We start from the raw sequence: 22,146 nt of genomic DNA on the forward strand, positions 1-22,146 counted from the left end.
AGGGCACAGAGTGATAGGAAAAGTGTGGATGGCTTTAAAACCTGAAGAGTATATGTTTCCTTTGGATATTGGGAAGAAATTCCTTGCCAGGAGGGTTGTGAGACACTGGAACATGTTGTGGGTGACCCATTCCTGGAAGTGTTCAAGGCCAGGTTGAATGGGTCTTTGAGCTTAAGGCAATCTAGTGGAAGGTGTCCCAGCCAATGACATGGGGGGCGAAATTAGATGAATTTAAGGTCCCTTCCAAACCCAACCATTCTATTATTCTAGGGTAATATTCATTCTGTGCAGAAGCAGTAAGTAGTTGAAGATAGAAATAACAGACTATTCATTCTGAGAAACTGCTGTCTAATGAGTTTAACTGTTTGGGTCTCACACATATGTTCCATTTAGCAATACTATATCTAGTATCTAGTCCTTGCTCTTTATCATACGTGCAAATATTTTATCATTTTTAACGTTTCTGACATTTGGGGATTTTCTTTTCTTTTCTTTTCTTTTCTCTTTCTCTCTTTCTTTCTTTCTTTCTTTCTTTCTCTCTTTCTTTCTCTCTTTCTCTCTTTCTCTTTTTCTCTCTTTCTCTCTTTCTTTCTTTCCTTCTGTCTTTTATTTTCTCTCTTGCTCTCTTGCTCTCTCTTTTTCTTCTCTTTCTTCTCTTTCTCTCTTTCTCTCTCTCTTTTCTGTCCTTCCCCCACTTCCTTCCTTCACTTCCTTCCTTCCACTACATCCTTCCTTCTGCCACTTCCTTCCCTCCCTCCCTCCCTCCTTCCACTTTGATGTTAATTTGCAAACTGTCAAGTAGTTACAGGACATTACTCTTCTTTAAATATAATTTTGAAGCTTAGAAATGAAGAAATAACAAAACTGTGTCAAAACAGTGCATTTACAAGCGATTTTAAAGTGACAATTAGCTATTGAAAATTCAAAAATACACAATTGAAATGATGGAATGGATGGTTTTAAGGGATATTCTTTGTATTTCTGTGGTACAAATGAGCATGTCAATTTTTACACCTTCTAAAAACACATGTTGAAAGTTATTACTTTCAGTAACAAAAATATTTCCAAAATAAGGAAACTGATTTATGCAGATGAAAATATCATCTTCCAAATAGTCATCATCAAGTCCAAATGATTGCCCTGCTTTTACACAGTAAGCTTTATGGAGATTTCTATTCTAATACAAACACAGAAGAATTTTTCAAATTACTAGAAAATCTTTAAAAGCAAATTAACCTTTGAGAAAAAAGATCCAAAAAAGAGCAGGAAATTATAAACATCCACACTTGCTAAATGTTGGTTACTAAGTTTTGGCGCTGGTTTGTGGGCGAGTACACTTCCCATTCACACACACAGATACCCCTCTTCCTCCTGCACACAGAGGGGTGATATTGGGTCTCAAAGAATGGACTATCTGTTTTTCTCTTAGACAGGTTTTGGTTCTCAAAGTCAAAGGGTATTCTTCCTGAATCTATGACGTAGATATTTTCCTGGAAGGTAATGTGCTTGTGTTTGTTTGAAATGGGGAGAAGGGGACAGGGAGCACCGCAATTTGAAAACAACTTGCAGCTTAACTAAGAAAGAGGGGTGATTCTTGAATCTGCAGCATATGAAAGATCGGGGACATAATCGGGGAAAGTTTGAGGTGCTAGAAGAGTTTCTCTTTGCGACAGCTTTTAAACTTATAGACAACAGTACCTTATCAATCTCCTGCCTCTTAAACTCACATTAACATTCGAATGGAAGGAGTTTTGGACAACCTACTTTTGCTAATCACTAAACAATGTGCAGCACTCAGTGGAAATTCTAGGGCAAGATTAGGAGATGTTTTCTATACTGGCACAGTTTCTCCTTGAGAGACATGTTGGAAAAGCTTTTTGCTAAGATGTAGGCGACAAGAGACGCAGAAGACGGAGATATGAAGCTCTCCGACGCTAAGTGCCAGTCCCGGGCACCTTTCGGCAGAAGCCGTGCTCCGGAGAGCACCGTGACCGGCACCATGTTCTGTGCATGAAGAAGGCGCTTCTTCGCCTCCAGGAGTCGGAGAGAGTGGCAGCTTCGGAAAGACAAAGAACAAAGCCGCACAACACCAGCATTGTGTGTGCAGCTTGCCAACTGAGAGAAAACAGTACCTCACCACTCTCCTGCTTCTTTCATTCACATTAACTTTCCAATGGAAGGAGCTTTGGACAACTTTCATTTGCTTCTTGCTAAACACTCTGCAGAGCTCCATGTAACTTCTACAGCAAGATCGGGGATGTTTTCCATACTGGCATAGTTTCTCCTTGTGAGACATAGTGGAAAAGCTTTTTGCTAAGATGTAGGTGACAAGAGACGCAGAAGACGGAGATACGGAGCTCTCCGATGCTAAGTGCCGGTCCTGGGCATCTTTCGGCAGAAGCCACGTTCTGGAGCGCACCTCAGCCAGCACAATACTCTGTGGGCGAAGAAGCCATTTCTTCGCCTCCCGGAGACGGAGAGAGCAGCAGCTACCAAGAGGCCAAGAACGAGGCCACACAATACCGGGAATGTGTGCGCAGATTTCAACTTGAGGAGAGGACAGTACCTTACCACTCTCCTGCATTTTACATTCACATTAACATTCCTTAGGAAGGAGTTCTGAAACAACGTTCCTGTGCAGCTTGTTAAACTTTATGCAGTCCTCCCTTCAACGTTGAGGGACGTTTTCCATGCTGGCACAGTTTCTCCTTGCGAGACATAGTGGAAAAGCTTTTTGCTAAGATGTAGTCGGCAAGAGACGTAGAAGATGGAGATACAATCTTGGACGGAGGTCTCCGAAGCTAAATTCCAGTCCCGGGCATCTTTCAGCTGAAGCCGTGCTCAAGAGAGCACAGCGACAGGCACCATGTTCTGTGTGCGAAGAAGCCGCTTCTTCGTCTCCCCGAGATGGAGAGAGCGACATCTCCCGAGAGGCCAAGAACAAAGCCGCACAACACCGGGATTGTGTGTGCACCATTCCAACTGAGAAAGGACAGTACCTTACCAATCTCCTCCTTTTCCATTCACATTCACATTCCTAAGGAAGGAGTCCCCATTACAAGTTTCATGTTCAGCCTGATAAAATTTATGCAGGTCTTCATTCAACTTCTAAGGAAAGTTCAGGGGACGTTTTCTGTACTGGCACAGTGTCTCTTTGTGTGACATAGTGGATAAGCTTTTTGCTAAGATGTAGGCAACAAGAGACGCAGAAGGTAGAGATAGGGAGCTCTCCAAAGCTAAGCGCTGGTACCGGGCGTCTATTGGCAGAGAAAGGGTGGCACCAGGTTAGCGATCGGCAAACTTTGCTGGATTTCTCCAAAATTAAAACTATCAGTAACTAGGACCCTGCAAGACTTAAGAGCACCAAACACCACCTTTTATCTAATACCTAGGCCCTGAGGAAATGACATTTTTTCCACACTGAAAATGGACTCCGTTTGAGGCCACTTGCTGTGGCAGACAGAAGGGCGCAAGGTTAGAATTGGGCAAACTTTGCTGGATTTCTCCAAAACTAAAGCTGCCAGCCACGAGGACCCTGCAAGTTCATAGAGCACCAAGGCCACCTTTCATCTGATACCAAGACCCTGGGAAAATGACTCCTTTATTCCCATGGAAAATTGCCTCTGTATGTGGCCACTCGCCCTGTCCTGTCGCAGTTGAGGCGGTCACGACATAAAGCAGAGACCATAAGCAGTCAGTTGGCGTCAGTTGGCAACTGTTGGCAACCGTTAGCAACAGGTGGCACCAGTTGGCAACGCTTTATTAGTGAAATGGCTGATCTTTTATACACTTTCCAGTTGTTTCCCATCCAGCTGCAGAATGCTCTTATCTTTCTTCTCTCGATCTCCTTGGTTACGGCCTTGGAGAAAGCTCCTTATCAGCTTCTTCTTCTTACTTCTCACTCCTTTAGCTAACAAGCCCGCTGCTAGCCCCTTCCACAATTCCCCCTTTTTTTGTTTTTGAACTGTAAATACAGCTGCTATGGATTTTTGCAGGGCCCTTTGCAAAAACCCAAGCAGGGAGGGGGCACACAAAATCACAATCACAACCATCAACAAAATTCCCATTCTTAATACAATCGTTCCTGTCCTTCATCCATCTTTAATTACTGATATATGGTCTTAGCCAGTGTCATCCGCACGTTCTGCTTCAGCTGCGGAACCATCGATCCTGTCCTTTCCCGCACGCTCTAGGTAAGGTTTGACACAGCAAGCAGGAACCCATCAAGGACCATTATCTGTCAAAACACAAGCATAACCCCTCCCCCAGGTTATCAGTTCCACTGGACCAGACCATATACCAGTAATCAAATCCTTGACCCATACCTTGATATTTCTATGGAAATTTAGTTGCTTAGAATTCAAAGAAGAAAAATGGCAAAAGATTGGAGATAACTGTGAGTCAGGTAAGGGACGCAAGAAGTTTAGCACATAAACAGCTTTATCTAATCTCATTTGAGGTGACTCCTGTTGCATTCCCCCTTTTTGTTTTTGAACTTGATGTTTAAGAAGTCCGTGAGCTCTTTCAATAATTGCTTGGCCCGTGGGGACATGTGGAATACCTGTTGAATGCTCAATGCCCCAGGCACGAAAGAATGCTTGCATTTTTTGCGAAGCATATGCTGGGCCGTGTTCTGCTTTTACGTGATACGGAACACCTAGAATAGAAAAGGCATGATAAAAATGATGAATAGCATCTCAAGTTTTTTCTCCTGTGAATGCTGAAGCAACCATTGCGTGAGAAAAAGTATCAACTGTAACATGAACATACTTAAAGCGACCAAATTATGGCATTTTTGTAACATCAGTTTGCCATTCTTCTAATGCAGAAAGACCTCTAGGGTTGGTACCATAATACTGAGTGACGTGAGTCATATGACAGTCGGGACAAGAGGAAAGAATAGATTTTGCTTCGGCAGTAGACAATTTGAATTGCTGCTTTAAAGCTTGAGCACTCTGATGAAAAAACTGATGGGATAAAATTGCCTGCTGCAACATATTGGGTACAGTTTTGATTGCAGCAGCAGCTACTAAAGAGTCTACATAGGCAATGTCTTCAGCAAAAGATCCTGGCAATGATGTATGACTGCGAATGTGCATGATGAAGTAAGGATGTTTTCGAGCACCAATAACTGTCCATAACTTCACTAGTATGGTAAACAATGGTTTCTCTTGAATATTATACAACACTGCTTGATCTAAATGCTTAACCAAATTGGCAACATAAACTGAATCAGTAACTATATTTACAGAACCAGGAAACAAAGTAAAAGCCAAAAGAACAGCAGAAAGTTCAACCAGTTGAGGAGATCCCTGCTGAATCACTGTCTGATATTCCCAGTGATCATCCTTTCTCCAAGCCACAGCTGCTTTTCCGGTTTTCCCAGACCCATCTGTAAAAACCGTTATACCTTCCACTGGAACAGGAGAACAAATTTGCTTGCCTTCAAAAGGAATCTCTTTAGTCAGTGTTAGAACAGGATGAGAAGGCAAATGATATGAGATTTGGCCTGTAAAACAAGATAAGGCAGATTGCAATTCATTATTATTTTGAAAGCACCATTCAAAATACCACTGTTGTACAGGTATCACAATGGTCACAGGGTCCTGTCCCAAAATCTCATGACAACACCTGAGGCCCTTGATGATAATATCTGCAAAACGCTCATAAAGTCCTGGAGCTGTTTTCCAAGATCTGAAAGATAAAAATATCCATTCCAGAATATGCAATTGATCTTCCCAATTATCATTCCATTGACACAGTATTCCACATGGTATTTCATGGTCTTTCAAAATAAAGAATTGAACACCAACAGAGGTATCTATCCTCTTAACAAATTTGTGTGCTAGGTCTAATTCAACTTCTTCTAAGGTCTTTTTTGCTGCTGAGGTCAATTGCCTCTCATCAGTAGAGGAAGTGATGTCTGAAAGCAAATCAAACAATGGCTGCATCTGATGATTAGTTATGCCTAAATATGATCGAATCCAACCTATTAAACCAACCAATTTCTGTACATCAGTAGCAGTTTTAACATCAATGTCTAACTTTACAGGTTGAGGCATAACTTGAGTGTTGGTCACCAACATACCTAGGTATTTCCAAGGCATGTGTTCCTGCACTTTCTCTGGAGCAATGATCAGACCAAAAGCTTTCAAATTTGTCACAGCACATTGTTTAGGAGCTGACAACTGTTGTTCATTGTCAGATGCCAACAAGATATCATCATGTAATGATAGCAGTAGCAGTTTTTAAATTGCTCCCGGACTTTTGACAAGGCCTGTGCCACAAACCATTGACAAATAGTTGGCGAATTTTTCATGCCTTGTGGGAGTACCTTCCATTGATATCTTTTATCAGGTTCAGCATGATTTATAGAAGGCGCTGTAAAAGCGAATTTTTCTTTGTCCTGCTCAGCCAATGGAATAGTTAAGAAATAATCTTTTAGATCAATGACAACTATTTGCCATTCCTGTGGAATCATCGTAGGTGTAGGAAGGCCTGGTTGTAAAGCTCCCATTGTTGCCATTACAGCATTTATCTGTCGTAAATCATGTAAAAGTCTTCATTTTCCCTATTTCTTTTTTATTACAAAAACAGGGGTGTTCCAGGGACTAAATGATTCCTCAATGTATCCTGCTTGCAATTGTTCTGTAACTAATTCTTTCAGGGCAGTAAGTTTTTCAGTAGTCAGGGGCCACTGGCAAACCCGGACAAGCTTACCTGTCAGCCATGTCAGGGGTACAACTGGACGTTCATTGCCCAGCAACACAGTGGCCTCCATTAAAAATCCGTGGTAATTTTGACACCTCATAGAGATAAACAATCTCGTCCCCACAAACTTTGAGGAGCATCGGCAACATAGGGTCTGATGTTAGCTTGTTGGCCATCAGGATGTTTCTCATTAATTACAATGGCTGACAGGCCACCTGTTCTAGCACCACCCAATCCCAGGAGTCCAAAACTTGCACGAGTGAGAGGCCATGATTGAGGCCAGCAAAGTCGCAAGAGTATTGTGACATCTGCTCCAGTGTCAATCAAACCTGTTACTGATATAGTTCCTGGATGACATCCACTGGCGGTGGGAATGCATGTCTTTTCTGGACGGCTCTCTGTTACTTTCTCAGTCCAGAACACTTGAGATACTCCTGTCGATCCAAAGCTTCCTGTTCCGCGATCTCGGTCCACTGTATTTGGAACAGAACTCACAAAAGGTATAAGTTGACCAATGCAAGTTCCTTTCTGAATAGTGACAGGAGGATCATCAATGGATACCATGGCATGAATCTGCCCTAAATAATCAGCATCAATAAGCCCTAGATGCACATGAATACCTCTGAGTGTAGTACTTGATCTCCCTATCAAAAATGCACTCAATTCCCGTCCTATCGGACCATAGGCATCAAGGGTACCTTACATATTTCTTTTGTTAAAATGGTTACTGTGTCAGCTATGGGTATATCAATCCCTGCAGACCCACTTGTTGCCCCTGAGTATTGTTCACAAATGGGTAGCTTTGCAGTGCTGGGAAGGCCTGCATTTGCTGTTGTGGTTGTTGGGGTATTTGTTTCCCCACATGCCCCCTCAGGCTTCTCTTTGGGTTTCCCAACAATAGCTGACCATTTGCATGATATTTACTCCTGCACTGCTTAGCATAGTGCCCAGATTTAGCACAGCGATTGCATACAACATCACTGCTTGCACTTGGCCTAAATGTTGTTTTCCGGACAGTACACTGTGACTTTACGTGCCCCTGTTGTCCACAATTATAACACTTCGCTGGAGGTCTTAGCACTGCAGCAAGAGCTGCCATTTTATGCTCAACTGAACCAACTTTTGAGCAAGCAGTAACCATTTCAGATAAGGTGAGTTCCCCAGGCAAAGTGTCAATAATCTTTCTGCAATCTTGGTTTGCATTTTCTTTAGCCAATTGTACGCACAATTTGTCTCGCAAAGTTTCATCATCTACCTGTTTCTCAATAGCGGCAGCATGTTTTTCTGCAAACTGCAAAAATGGTTCTCTCGTCCCTTGTTGCATAGTGACATATTTCTGTTTTGGAGCTGCCATTTCCATTGTTTTAGTTAAAGCACTCATGCCAATTTGCTGAGCTTGTGCCAAAATCAAAGGATCCGACCTTGCCTATAAATCTGGATTAGCAAAAGGCCCAGTGCCCAGTAGGGTATCAACACCCACAGCATGACGACGGTCGTGTTGAGGCAACTGCATATTTGTTAAAGCGGTGCGCTCAGCCACTCGCCTCCAAGTTTCTTGAAATACACCATATTGTACTGGCTGGAATAGAATTGTAGCAAGATGAGTGATGTCATAAGGTGCAAGCAAATCTGCATTAATTACACGTATTAATTGCATTACCTCTGAGGAATTAATACCATACTGAGCTACTTTCGATTGGAGGTCTTGCACAACCCTCCAGGCAAAGATGTGATGACTGTTGTTCTGTCCAGGAACTGCTTTGAAAACTGGAAAAGCCATAGGGTTATCACAAGCAACATTTGCATTGGCACTGTTCTCCTGAAGTACTCCTGGAGCACCTAACCTTTCTATGGTGTCCCAATTCTTTTCTTCAAGTGCTTTCCTCCTAACAAATTCCCAACACTCCTGAGGGTGTCGAGGAAGCACAGTTACTTGACATGGAGGCAAAGTCCATGGGGCAGTAAGGCTAGAGCTCTTAGGAGATCGAGGGACCAGAGCTCCTTGTCCCAACTCAGGTGTTACTGCGGGAGACTCATCAGTTGATTCGCTGTTGCTGTCACTGTCAGGTAACGGAGGATACAGCCTTGCAGGTTGTTCAAGCCGCTCAGAGGGGAGCCGGGGGGCGGACGGCTGGACCAGAGAGGAGGGAAGCGGGGGGGCAGATGGCTGGGTTTCTCTCTCTGCTAAAGACATTTCAGCTAACTGGAGTAGCGGTGTAGTATATACACCATAGGCACCATCGCGAGCTGCTGTGCAGGTGTGAGATAAGGAGGCTTAGGGGTCTGATAAGAAGAGGCTAGGGCAGGTTGCCCAGAAGTTTTGGCAGCTTTCCCAGAAGCCTTGGCAGCTTTCCCAGAAGCTTTGGCAGCGTGCCAGGTAAGTCCCTTGGCATCTGAACTTTCTTCACCAAGTTCTCCATCAGAGCCCCCTTCTACCTCAGAGGCCCCCCTGTCAGGTTCTATTATCAGCCCCGACTCTTCGTCCGCATCTTGCTCCGTTTCTCTCTCTATTTTCCATTCCTTTAAAGCCTCAAAGAACGAGTCCCAGGTAACTGCTAGATCAACAACTGTTTTATCTCCCGCTTGAATGACTTGCCAAAGTCTGTCCCCGAACTTTTTCCATGCCTTAACACTAAATGCTGTGTCGGGATCAGTGCCAAAATTCTGTAATTTAGCCTACAGCAATATATTACGAAGTGCATAATCTGACGTATTAATTCCCTTATGTCTTAATAAAACTTTCCATGTAGACAGAACATTTTCTTCCTCTTTAGATAAATTTTGTCCCATTATTACTAGTTGGTGGCTCACCTACTTCCAGGTGTCTTGATTGGAGGGAATCAGGTCCAGACTTCCGTGTAGCTTCCACCTGCCACTCTCAGCTGCACCAACGCCGCCTCCCCCACTACATCCTAGTGGGTCACGGTTGTCAGTTGCTAGGACCCTGTATGGGCCCCCACCGACTATGTTCTTATCACATCGGCGGTCACCAAAATGTCACAGTCGAGGTGGTCACAACATAAAGCAGAGACCACAAGCAGTCTCAGTTGGCAATCATTGGCAACTGTTGGCAACCGTTAGCAACAGTTGGCAACAGTTGGCAACACTTTATTGGTGAAAATGGCTGATCTTTTATACACTTTCCAGTTGTTTCCCATCCAGCTGCAGAATGCTCTTATCTTTCTTCTCTCGATCTCCTTGGTTACGGCCTTGGAGAAAGCTCCTTATCAGCTTCTTCTTCTTACTTCTTGCACCTTTAGCTAAGAGGCCCACTGCTAGCCCCTTCCACACTGTCCAACAGTGCTGTGCCATGCTCCAAAAAGGCAAAATTTGCTGGATTTCTCCAAAACTAAAGCTGCCAGCAACTAGGACACTGCATGTTCTTAGAGCTCCAAACATCACCTTTCAACTGATTCCCAGACCCTGGGGAAATGACTTCTTTATCGCACAGAAAAATGCCTACATTTTGGGGCCACTCGCTCTGGCCAACAGGGCAGTGCAGAGCTCAAAATTGGCAGACTTTCTGGATTTCTCTAGAAATAAATCTGTCAGTAACTAGGACCCTACAAGGCCTTAGAGGCCCAAAGGCCTCCATTCATCTGATACAGATACACAGATGAAAGGACTTCTTTTTTCCATGGAATACAGACTCCATTTGAGGCCACTCGCCTTGACCGACAGGGCGGAGCCAGGTTCGAAAACTGCAAACTTTGCTGGATTTCTCTAAAATTAAAACTGCCAGTAACTAGGACCCTGCAAGGCCGCAGACCCTCAAAGGCCACCATTTGTCTGATACCTAGACCCTGGGTAAATGCCTCCTTTTTCCCATGGAAAATGGACTCCTTTTGCAGCAACTCCTCCTTGCCGAATAGGGCGGTGCCAGGCTAGAAATAGGCAAACTTTGCTGGATTTCTCCAAAACTAAAGCTGCCAGTAACTTGGACCCTACAAGGCTTTAAAGCATGAAACACCACCTTTAAACTGATATGTGGAGCCTGAGGATAGGAAACCTTTTCCACACGGAAAATGGCCTCCATTTGCGGTATCTCACTCTGACCGACAGGGCGGCGCCAGGTAAGAAACGGGCAACCTTTGCTGGATTTCTCCAAAACTAAAGCTGCCAGCAACTAGGACCCTGCAAGTCCTTAGAGTCCCAAACATCACCTTTCAACTGAATCCCAGACCCTAGGGATAGGACTTATTTTTCCCACGGAAAAATGCCTCCATTTTGAGGCCAGTCGCCCTGTCTGACAGGGCAGTGCCAAGCTAGAAATTGGCAAACTTTGTTGGATTTCTCCAAAACTAAAGCTGCCAGCAACTAGGACCCTGCAAGTCCTTAGAGCCCCAAGGCCACCATTCATCTGATACCAAGAGGAAATGACTTCTTTTTTCCATGGAAAATGGCCTCCCTTTGCAGCAACTCCCCCTGGCAGACAGGATGGTGCCACATTAGAAACAGAAAAACTTTGCTGGGTTTCTCCAAAACTAAATCTGCCAGCAACTAGAACGCTGTGCGTACTTAGAGCCCCAAAGGCCACCTTTCAACTCATTCCCAGAGCCTGGGGAAATGACTCCTTTCTGCCGATGGGAAATGGCCTCCGTTTGCGGATTCTTGCTGTGACCGACAGAGGGGCGCCAGGTTAGAATCGGGAAAACTTTGCTGGATTTCTCTAAAACTAAAGCCGCCAGCAACTAGGACCCTGCAAGTCCTTAGAGCCCCAAGGCCACTTTTCTTCTGATAGCCAAACTGGGAAAATGACTCCTTTATTCCCATGGAAAATTGCCTCTGTTTGTGGACACTCGCCCTGTCCAACAGGGCTGTGCCATGCTCCAAACAGGCAAACTTTGCTGGATTTCTCCAAAACTGAAGCTGCCAGCAACTAGAACCCTGCTAGATTTTACAGACCTGAAAGTCACCTTTCAACTGATACCCAGACCCTGAGGAAATTACTTCTTTTCGACACGGAAAATGGCCTCCATTTTGCGGCCACTCGCCCAGACTGATATAGCACTGCCAAGCTCTAAATTGGCAAATTTTGTTGAATGTCTCCAAAACTACAGCTGTCAGCAACTAGGACCCTGCAAGTCCTTAGAGCCCCAAGGCCTCCATTCATCTAATACCAAGGTGAGAGGACTTCTTTTTCCCATGGAAAATGGCCTCCATTTGCAGCATCTCATCCTGATCGACAGGGCAGTGCCTAGCAAGAAATGGGCAAACTCGCTGGATTTCTTCAAAACTAAAGCTGCCAGCAGCTAGGACCCTGCAAATCCTTAGAGCCCCAAAAGTCACCTTTCAACTGACTCCCAGACCCTGGGGAAATGTCTCCTTTTTCCCATGGAAAATGGACTCCCTCTGCAGTAATTCACCCTTGCCGACAAGGTGGTGCCAAGGTAGAAATTTGCAAACCATGTTGGATTTCTCCAAAAGTAAATCTGCAAGCAACTAGGACTCTGCAAGGCTATTGAGCCCAAAAAGTCACCTTTCAACTGATACCCAGACACAGAGGAAAGCACTTTTTTTTCCACACGGAAGGTGGTTTCCACTTGCAGCAACTCCCTCTAGCCGACAGGACGGTGCCAAGATAGAAATAGGCAAACTTTGCCAGATTTCTCCAAAACTAAAGCTGCCAGCAACTAGGACCCTGCAAGGTTTTAGAGCCCTAAAAGTCACCTTTTAACTGATACCCAAACCCTGAGGAAAGGACTTCTTTTCCACACGGAAAATGGCCTCCCTTCGAGGCCACTTGCTGTGGCAGACAGGGCGGCGCCAGGTTAGAAATCTGCAAACTTTGCTGGATTTCTCCAAAATTAAAGCTGCCAGAAACTAGAACCCTATAAATCCTTAGAGCCACAAAGGCCACCTTTTATCTGATACCCAGACCCTCAGGAATGGACTTCTTTTCCACGTGGAAGATGGCTTCTGTTTGCAGCCACTCCCCCGGTAGACAGGACAGCGCCACCTCAGAAATAGGCAAACTTTGCTGGATTTCTCCAAAACTAAAGCTTCCAGCAACAAGAACCCTGCAAGTCCTTAGAGCCTCAAAGGCCACCTTTCATCTGATCCCCAGACCCTGTGGAAATGACTTCTTTTTCTAACAGAAAATGGCCTCCGTTTGCGACCACTCGCCCTGGCCTAACAGGGCGGGGCCAAGCTAGAAATAGGCAAAATTTGCTTTATTTCTCCAAAACTAAAGCTGCCAGCAACTAGGAGCCTGCAAGTCCTTAGAGCACAAAACGTCACCTTTTATCTGACACCCAGACTCTGTGGAAAGGACTTCTTTTTCCCACAGAACATGGCCTCCGTTTGCAGCATCTCACCCTGACCGACAGGGCGGTGCCAGGTTAGAAATTGGCAAACTTTGCTGGATTTCTCCAAAACGAAAGTTGCTAGCAACGGGGACCCTGCAAGTCCTTAGAGCTGCAAAGGCCACCTTTTATCTCATACCCGGACTCTGGGGAAAGGACCTCTATTTCCCCATGGAAAATGGCCTCCAGTTGCAGCCACTCGCCCAGGCTGACAGGGCAGTGCCAAGCTAGAAATTGGCAAACTTTGCTGGATTTCTCCAAAATTAAAGCTGCCAGCAACTAGGACCCTGCAAGTCCTTAGAGCTACAAAGGCCACCTTTCATCTGATACCCAGAACCTGAGGAAAGGACTTCTATTTCCCACGGAAAATTGCTCCGCTTGCAGCCACTCCCTCTGGGTCACTGGGAGGCGCTTACCGAGAAATTTGCAAACTTTGCTGGATTTCTCCAAAACTAAAGCTGATAGCAATTAGGATCCTGCAAGTCCTTAGAGTCCTAAAGGCCACCTTTCATCTGATACCCGGATCCTGGGGAAATTACTTCTTTCTTCATGGAAAATTGCCTCCTTTGCAGCCGCTTGCCCTGGCCAACAGAGTAGTGCCAAGCTAGAAATTGTCCAGCTTTGCTGGATTTCTCCAAAACTAAAGCTGCTAGCAACTGAGACCCTGCAAGTCCTACAAGCCCACAAGGCCACCTTTCATCGAATTTCCAGACCCTCAGGAAATTTCTTCTTTTTCCCAGGGAATATGGCCGATATTTGCGGCCACTCACACCGGCCGAACTGGGCAGGGTCAAGCTTGAAATTGGCAAACTTTGCTGGATTTCTCCAAAACTAAAGCTGCCTGACTAGAATCCTGCAAGGCTTTAGACCCTCAAACCTCTCCTGTAAGCTGATCCCCAGACCCCAGAGAAAGGACTTCTTTTTCCCATGGAAAATGGCCTCTGCTTTCGCCCCTTTGTCCTCGGTCACAGGGCGGCGCTTACTGAGAAATTTACATACTTTGCTGGATTTCTCCAAAACTAAAGCAGCTGGCAACTGGGATCCTGCAAGTCCTTAGAGCCCCAAAGGCCACCATCATCTGATACCCAGACCCCGGGGAAATGACTTCTTTTTCCCATGGAAAATGGCCTCCGTTTATGGTCACTCGCCTGGGTTGACAGGCCACTGCCAAGCTAGAAATTGGCAACCTTTGCTGGATTTCTACAAAATTAAAGCTGCCAGCAACTGGGACCCTGCAATTCCTAAGAGTCCCAAAGGCCACCTTTCATCTGATACCCAGACCCTGGGGAAATGACTTCTTTTTCCCACAGAAAATTGCTCCGTTTACGGCCACTCGCGCTGGATCACCAGGAGACACTTACCGAGAAATTTGAAAACTTTGTGGCTTTCTCCAAAACTAAAGCCTCCATCAAGGAGATCCCTGCAAGTCCTTAGGGCTACAAAGGCCACCTTTCATATGATACACAGACCCTGGGGAAAGGCCTTCTTTTTCCCATGGAAAATGTCCTCCATTTGCGTACATTCTCACTGGTAGTCCTTGTGGTGGCAATTTTGAATTTTGCAAACTTTGCTGGATTTCTCCAAAACTAAAGCTGCCAGCAACTAGGAGCCTGCAAGTCCTACAAGCCCACAAGGCCACCTTTCATCTGATTTCCAGACCCTGGGTAAATGACTTCTTTTTCCCATGGAAAATGGCTTCCATTTGTGGCTACTTGCCCGGGCCACAGGGCGGTGCCAAGCTAGAAATTAGCAAACTTTGCTGGATTTCTCCAAAACTAAAGCTTCCAGCAACTAAGACTCTGCAAGTTACTAGAACCCCAAAGGCCACGTTTCATCGGATACCCAGTCTCTGGGGAAAGGACCTCTATTTCCCATGGAAAATTGCTCCGTTTACGGCCACTTGCCCTGGCTGAATAGGGCGGGGCCAAGCTAGAAATTGGCAAACTTTGCTGGATTTCTCCAAAATTAAAGCTGATAACAACTGGGACCCTGCAAGTCCTTAGAGCCACAAAGGCCACCTTTTATCTGATCCCCAAACCTTGGGGAGAGGACTTCTTTCTCTCTTGGAAAATGGGCTCCATTTGCGGCCACTTGCCCTGGCTGAACAAGGCGATGCCAAGCTGTCACTTGCAGCACAGCACAGCCTCATGGAACACAGTTGCCCCTGGAACTTTGCTACTGCTCATGAATGAATGTGTCCATTGTGAAGCAGCCAAGTCTAATTGAACAGAGGAGAACATTGTTAGAAAATGGACTCTCATGGAAGCAAGTGTCAACTCTTTTACAGCAGGCCCTCATGGAACCCAGGAGACCACTGTGATGCAAAGGAATCATGGGGAAAAAAGTTTCAATTTTGAACAGTGTGGGGTCTCATGGAACAAAGATGCCACTTGGAAAATGCCAAGGCATGTGGAAGTCCACGTCCACTGTGACAAAGCACAGCCTCAAGGAACTCAGAAGACCATTGTGACGCAATGGAATCTCATGGATCCAAGGCTCTACTTTGACTAAGTTGGGCCTCATGGGCCACAGGAGCCACTGGGACATCGGCAGGCTTAGTAGAAACAAGGCTCCATTATTGCACAGCAAGGCCTCATGGCACCTGGGAGGCCACTGTGATGCAAAGGAATCTGATGGAAGTAAGTGTCAATTGTGACATAGCAGGGCCTCATGGCACTCATTAGACAACTGTGACACGATGCAATCTCTGGGAACCAAGTGCCAACTGCAAACAGAGTGGGGCCTCATGAGACACAGTTGCAAGTTGGATATTGTCAGGGCAGGTGGAACTCAGTGTCCATTGTGACACAACACAGGCTCATTAATAATAGCAGAGCACAGTGACACCATGGAATCTTTGGGAACCGTGGGTCACTTGTAAACACAGCTGAGCCCCATGGAACCAAGGAGACCACTGTGGTGCAATAAAATACCAAGGAAACAAGGGTTTTATACAGTTATAAACACATCAGTCTCTCATGAAACTAAAGGGAACATTGTGATGCAGTGGAATCTCATGGATTCAAGGCTCTACTTTGAGCAAGACAGGCCTCATGGAACACAGGTGCTACTAGGACATTGCAAGGCCTAGTAGAAACAAGGTTCCATTATTGCACAAAAAGGCCTCATGGCATCTGGGTGGCTACAGTGCCACAAGAGCATCTGATAGAAGTAAGTTTTCATGGAGACACCAAAGGACCTCATGGCACCCTGGAGACCACTGTGACGCCATGTGATCTTGGGGAATGCAGTGTCAACTGCAAACAGGGCGGGGCCTCATGGAACACAGGTGCCACTGGGATATCCCCATTGCTTATGGAAGCAAGTGTCCATTATGACACAGACAGGCTTAATGGAACATAGGAGACCACTGTGACACAAGAAAATCTCAAGATACTAAGGCTCCATTGTGACACAGAGGGCCATCATGGAACCAAGGTAACCACTGTGAGGCAATAGCCTTATGGAACAAAGAGTAAATTGTCAACACAGCAGAGCTTCATGGATCCCTGGTGCCAATGGGACATTTCCAAGACTTGTGCAAGCAAGTGTCCATTGTGACACAGCCAGGCCTAATGGAACACAGAAGAACATTGTTAGACCATGAAATCTCATAGAAGCAAGTGCCAACTCTTTCACAGCAGGGCCTCATGGAACCCAAGAGACCGCTGTGATGCAATCGAGTCTTGGGGAAAAAAGTTTCAATTTTGAACAACACTGGGATTCATGGAACACAGGTTCCATTTGTGTACTGCCAGGGAAGGTGGAACTAGGTGTCCATTGGAACACAGCAGAGACTCATGGAAGTCAGAAGACTATTGTGATGCAATGGAGTCTCAAGGATCTACTTTGATTAAGTGGGACATCATGGGTAATAGGTGTCCCTGAGACATTGCCAGGCCTAGTAGGAACAAGGCTCCATTTTTCAAAGCGTGCCCTCAGGGCATCTAGAAGGCCACTGTGTTGTAAAGGAGTATGATGGAAGCAGGTGTCCATTCTAACGTAGGAACACCTCGTGCCACCCAGGAGACCATGGAGACACAATGCAATCTCTGGGAACCAATTGGCAACTGCAAACTCTAACCCCTAACCTTAACCCTTGCCCTAACCCTCAGCCCTTCTCCATCACCACTGCCCCTCTGTTGTATTGCACTACATAGTTATTTAGTTGTTTGCACTGGGTGTTTGGTAATTTACACTGTTCACATGATTTGTATCCTATGACCACATGGTCTTCCCAACCCCCGCCAAGTGTCAGCATTGGTGGTCTCTTCCTGGGTTACCCCTCCTCTTGCCCTTCCTCACAGGTATCCCATTGGCTGTGGTCCTCTTCCTTTGCCCCCACTCCCCCGGGTTTAAAAACCCCCTAGAGGCAGCTGGCTAGCCTCTTTTTTCCATGTGAGGTTTTCCATCTGATGGTTCTTCTGGGAATAAAGAGAGGAAATTCATTACCACGTGGAGAAGAATGCTTCTTGTCTTTTGCCTTTCTCCATGTAAGATCATGTGGGCTGGGGTCCGTAGCTAGTTGGATTGGACCTGTACAGTCTGTCCAGACATGGATTCTTACATCCCACCATCCCTGTCCTAACACCAGGAAGCACTGCAAGCCATACTGCACTGCAAGTTGGAAGTTGAGGTCTAGGTTGTGCTCAAGAATGCTGGAAAACACCTTTCTGAGAAGAGCTGCCTTCCCAAAATGCAATTTTGCATTCTTTCCCAAAGTTCATTTTTAGCCTGCCACCATCTTGGGAAGGAAATCTTGACTCACATGCCTGTACCACCATCTTGAGTGTACCTGTAGTGACTTCTGGCCATTATTGCCATCTTGAGTGCGGTGTGATGCAATTTCTGGTAAATCCTCACCATCTTGAGAGTAGCACTACGAGTTTGTTCTGCATCCACCATGTTGACTGTTACAGCACGTGACTTCCTGTCATGCTCGCCATCTTGAGAGTAGACTGATGCCAATTCCTGACTCCTCTACCATCTTGAGTACATTATCATCACAGAATCACAGAATCACTAGGTTGAAGAGACCTTTAAGATCATCTAGTCCAACCCATGCCCTAACACCACCTCAACTAAACCACGGCACTCAGTGCCACATCCAATCTTTTTTTAAACGCATCCAGGGATGGTGACTCCACCACCTCCCTGGGCAGACGATTTCAGTTCTTTACCATTCTTTCAGTAAAAAGCTTTTTCCTAACATCCCACCTAAGTTTCCCTTGGCACAGTTTAAGAATGTGTCCTCTCATTCTGTCGGTTGTTGCCTGGAAAAATAGTCTACCCCCCACCTGACGACAACCCTGTTTCAGGTAATTGTAGAGAATGATAAAGTCACCTCTGAGTCTCCTTTCCTCCAGCCTAAACAACCCCAGCTCCCTCAGTGTTTCCTCGCAGGGCTTGTGCTCCAAGCCCTTCAAGTCATGTGACTTCCTGCAGCCAAAGCCCAACAGCACATGGCAAGAGCCCTCTTTCCTCATTTGGCTCACTACAACCCTCCTCAGCCACTGCCACTGCAACTGGATTGCGCACCTGGTGCTCCCAGGCACCACATGTGCGCCAGGGCCAGCAGGAGGCAGCGGTAGGCATGGAAAGCGCCTCAGTGACACTTCGACGAGTCACTCACTGTCCGTGCGAGGATTTCTTAGTTGCAGCACTGCTTTTTAGCTGCAGGTGGCCGCAGTGAGTCGTTTAGGTCATGGCACGTATTCCCATTTCTTAGTTGCAGTACTGCTTTTAGTCTGCAGGTGACACTACTGAGTCACTAAATAGGATACATGCACAGTACCTCGTAGTTATCACCAGGTGGCAGCAGCGAGGTGGCAGCAGCGATTTAAGTCCCAAGATATCAGACTGTTTTGGAGTGACACATAAAATGCTTTTTGCTTGAATAGACAGAGCTATTTTTATTGCCTTCATAGAGATCATATTTTCTCCCATTTTCAAGCCCTTTCTTGTTTAAATTATATATACAAAAGGTACATTTGTATTTTCAAACGCTGTGTATTAAGATAATATGCGTATTTAGAATTTCTTATACTCTTAAGATCCTGCATATAAAACAGTAGATAAAGGGTTGCATTTGGAAATCAATGTTTATAAAAATTTTATATATATATATATATATATATATATGTATAAAACATGAGAAAATTTACCATTTTTAACTACCCTAACCATTACCCCTTACAACTGCACCTAACCCAGCAACTCTGTATCTCAGGAGCAGTTCAGAGGCAAGTCCCAGGAGCCCAAAGCCAGCCAGAGCCATAACTCGTGACAGCTTTCATCTTGTAACAATCCTCCAATGATCCTCCAATGTTCACAATTTTAGGAGGCAGAATCCCACTTTTAGCCCCAGGAGTGTGACTGTGAATGTTAGCTCTTTTCCAGAGGAAGGAAAGCCTCGCAACCCACTGTCTCAGGGACAGTTGAGACACAGCCCCCAGGAGTCCAAGGCCAGCCAAAGCCTGGCAGATTTCATCTGGAAGGAATCCTCTGATATTCACAAGTTTAGGAGGCAGTTTAGGAGGCACTATAATCCATTTTTGGATTATAGTGCCTGATCACAAATTGATGACCCTTTTCCATATGAAGGAAAGCCTGGCAACCCAGTGTCTTGTCGGCAGTTGTGTTCCAACCCAAACCACTCCATGATTCTACAATTGGGAGTGCTTCAAGAAGTCCTGCTGAATGAGTTCAGGGATAGAGGTGCCACTGCAGGCCAGTAACTGCACCATCATCCCAGTGCCTGTGGCTGGGCATGGGTCAAATGGCCTTTTCTAGGTGTGGTGAGAACACCCTGAAAAGAAGTTGATCTTTCCTCCTGAATGTTTGCAGCAGAACACAGAAATGAAGTTGATGCTAACATTAATGCGGGTTTTATTTATCTGGGTCTGCAGCTGTCATGAGCTCCATCCATTTCCGGCTGCTCAGTCTTTTAGTCAGTGCCCAGCTCCCCACACTCTCCTCCCTGATAGTGCCCAGCATCATCCAGAATTCAGGGTCACCATCAAGCACAGTGCAGCCAGATGACTCAATGTGCATGGCACAGGCATAGCCCTGTGAACAGCCTGCTTGGTCATAAACACCCAGGATGTGCACCTGGATCTGCATGCCAGCCCCAGAGCCACAGAAGTGATGGGCACACATTGAGCTGATGGCATGAGCTACTGTTTGTTCTAAAGCTACTTTCTCCACATTACTGTGGGTCCCAGTGACTTTACTGTTGTCATCCACACCAAAAAATAAATATCCACCCTCAGTGTTTGCAAAGGCAGAGACGTATTTAGGAAAGTTTTTTCTGATGTATTACAAGCTACTCTTTGTACTGCATTCCTTAAATTCAATATGTGTTGCCTGTGTGAAACCCAGGACCTCCCCAACCAGCACTTCATCTTTCTTTATAAACCTGGCCACGGTATCTTGGATGCTGTGCTCTTGGATGTTCGGAGGAGTCTCTTTTGCTCCCCCATCAAAACTCAGGTGAGCTCTCTTGGGGGTCAGTCCATTCTCTTTGTGGCACTTGACACAGTTTTTCTTCTTCAGGAATTCAGGAGCTTCTCTGGAAGTCACAGGATAAACCAACGTGCCAGACCTATAAAACAAATCAGTGGTTAAGCTGCAGCGGTACAACTTTGTGGCTGCACCTCCCAGCTCCGGGCCTCCACAGCTCCATGTTTTAACAAAAAGCAGCAGGTTACTCCCCTGCTGCATCCGTGCAAAGTATGGATGAGCCTTTCTTCTGCCAGTGCAATCCCTGAGGCTCGTCTCTATGTCTCCAAAAATGCCATGCTCCCAGAAGAAGTAATTCCTGTCCTCACTCTCCATTCTCAAAATTCCTCCTCCGGAATTCAGCAATGCACACTGCTGCTATGGAAAAGACTTTTTCTGCTTTCTGATTGCTAGACTTCTTCTTTCTGGAACTCTTTCCTAAAAGTGTTTTCCCAATAACTACCAACACATCAGGGTAGTTTGTGGTCAAATTAATCGGCAGCTGCCTCTCTTGGCTGGCAATCATGATCCTGAAATGATATATTATTAAAACCACTTCATGATTATCATAGAATTGTTAGGGTTAGGAAACCTTTCTGAGACCATGGAGTCCAATTGGTCCCACAGCACTGCCAAGACCACCACTAACCCACGTCCCTCCCCTCGTGCCACATTTACACATCTGTTAAATCCCTCCCCAGGTGGTGATTCTATCACTGGCCTGGGCAGCCTGTGCCAGAGCTGGAGAACCCTTTCACTGAAGAAACTTTTCCCTGATGTTCAACCTAAATCTCTCCTGAGAAAACTCAAGACTGTTTCCCCTCATGCCACTCCTTGTTCTGTGGGAGCAGAACCCAACCTCACCTTGCTTGCACCCTCCTGTCAGGGAGTCCTGCAGAGCAAGAAGGTCCCTCTTGAGCCTCCTTTTCTCCAGACTGAGTCTCCCAGGCTCTTCAGCTGCTCCTTATCAAACGTGCTCCAGACCATTCCCTAGCGCTACTACCCTTCACTGGACATGAATAGAAGGGCATACACGCAATATCGGGCTCAAGAAAACTTGGGAAAAAGGAAACATTGGAAAATGAAAATGAAAATTAAAATAATTTATTACAAGGGCAGTCAGGTCTGAGCGGGCTTGGTGCGGAGGCCACGGCGTAACGATGGGAATTGCTTGGGCGCTCTGGCACTACTCTGAAGTCACGTCGAAAGCACATCCCCGCCTCCCGAAGTCGCGGCCGATTTTTCCCGGCCCCCGCGGTACCTGAGGGCGAAGAGCCCCGCCCCGCGGGCAGAGTCCCTGGGGTGGGCGGGGGCGGCTGCGGAGCGGGCAAAGCCCCGAGCCGGGCCACGGTCGGAGGCGCTGCGCAGGGCTGAGGGGCCGTCCCGGGCTCCTCTTCCCTCCCCACCCGCCCCCGGCCGGCCCCGCCGGGCGCCGCCGCCTCGTCTCGGGGCCATCCCCCGCCGCTCCAGACAGCGCCGACGACCGGCAGGGAGGAAAGTGTGGAGAACGGGGACCGGGCGCTGACCGAACTTCCCGGGGAATCGGGCTCCGGGCCGGCTCTGTGGGCGCCGCAGGCGGCGAGTGCCGGCACAGGGCTCCGTTTGGAAGAAACTTCCCTTCCTTTCTCTT

The 22,146-nt window shown here is 46.3% G+C and overlaps 1 protein-coding gene across 1 annotated transcript; it reads right to left on the bottom strand.

Moving 5' to 3' along the window:
* Nucleotides 1–19,904: 19,904 nt before the first annotated feature.
* Nucleotides 19,905–22,095, bottom strand: LOC128944155 (schlafen family member 13-like). Its single transcript, XM_054287290.1, is given in 2 exon segments — nt 19,905–20,619; nt 21,778–22,095. Coding segments are annotated over 2 exon segments (909 nt in total). The 5' UTR covers nt 21,972–22,095.
* Between the last annotated feature and the right edge of the window lie 51 nt (nt 22,096–22,146).

Source organism: Melozone crissalis, unplaced genomic scaffold (genome assembly GCF_028551555.1).
Source record: "Melozone crissalis strain CALT ecotype California unplaced genomic scaffold, PUWL_Pcris_2 ptg000057l_1, whole genome shotgun sequence".
NCBI classification, from domain to species: Eukaryota; Metazoa; Chordata; class Aves; order Passeriformes; family Passerellidae; genus Melozone; species Melozone crissalis.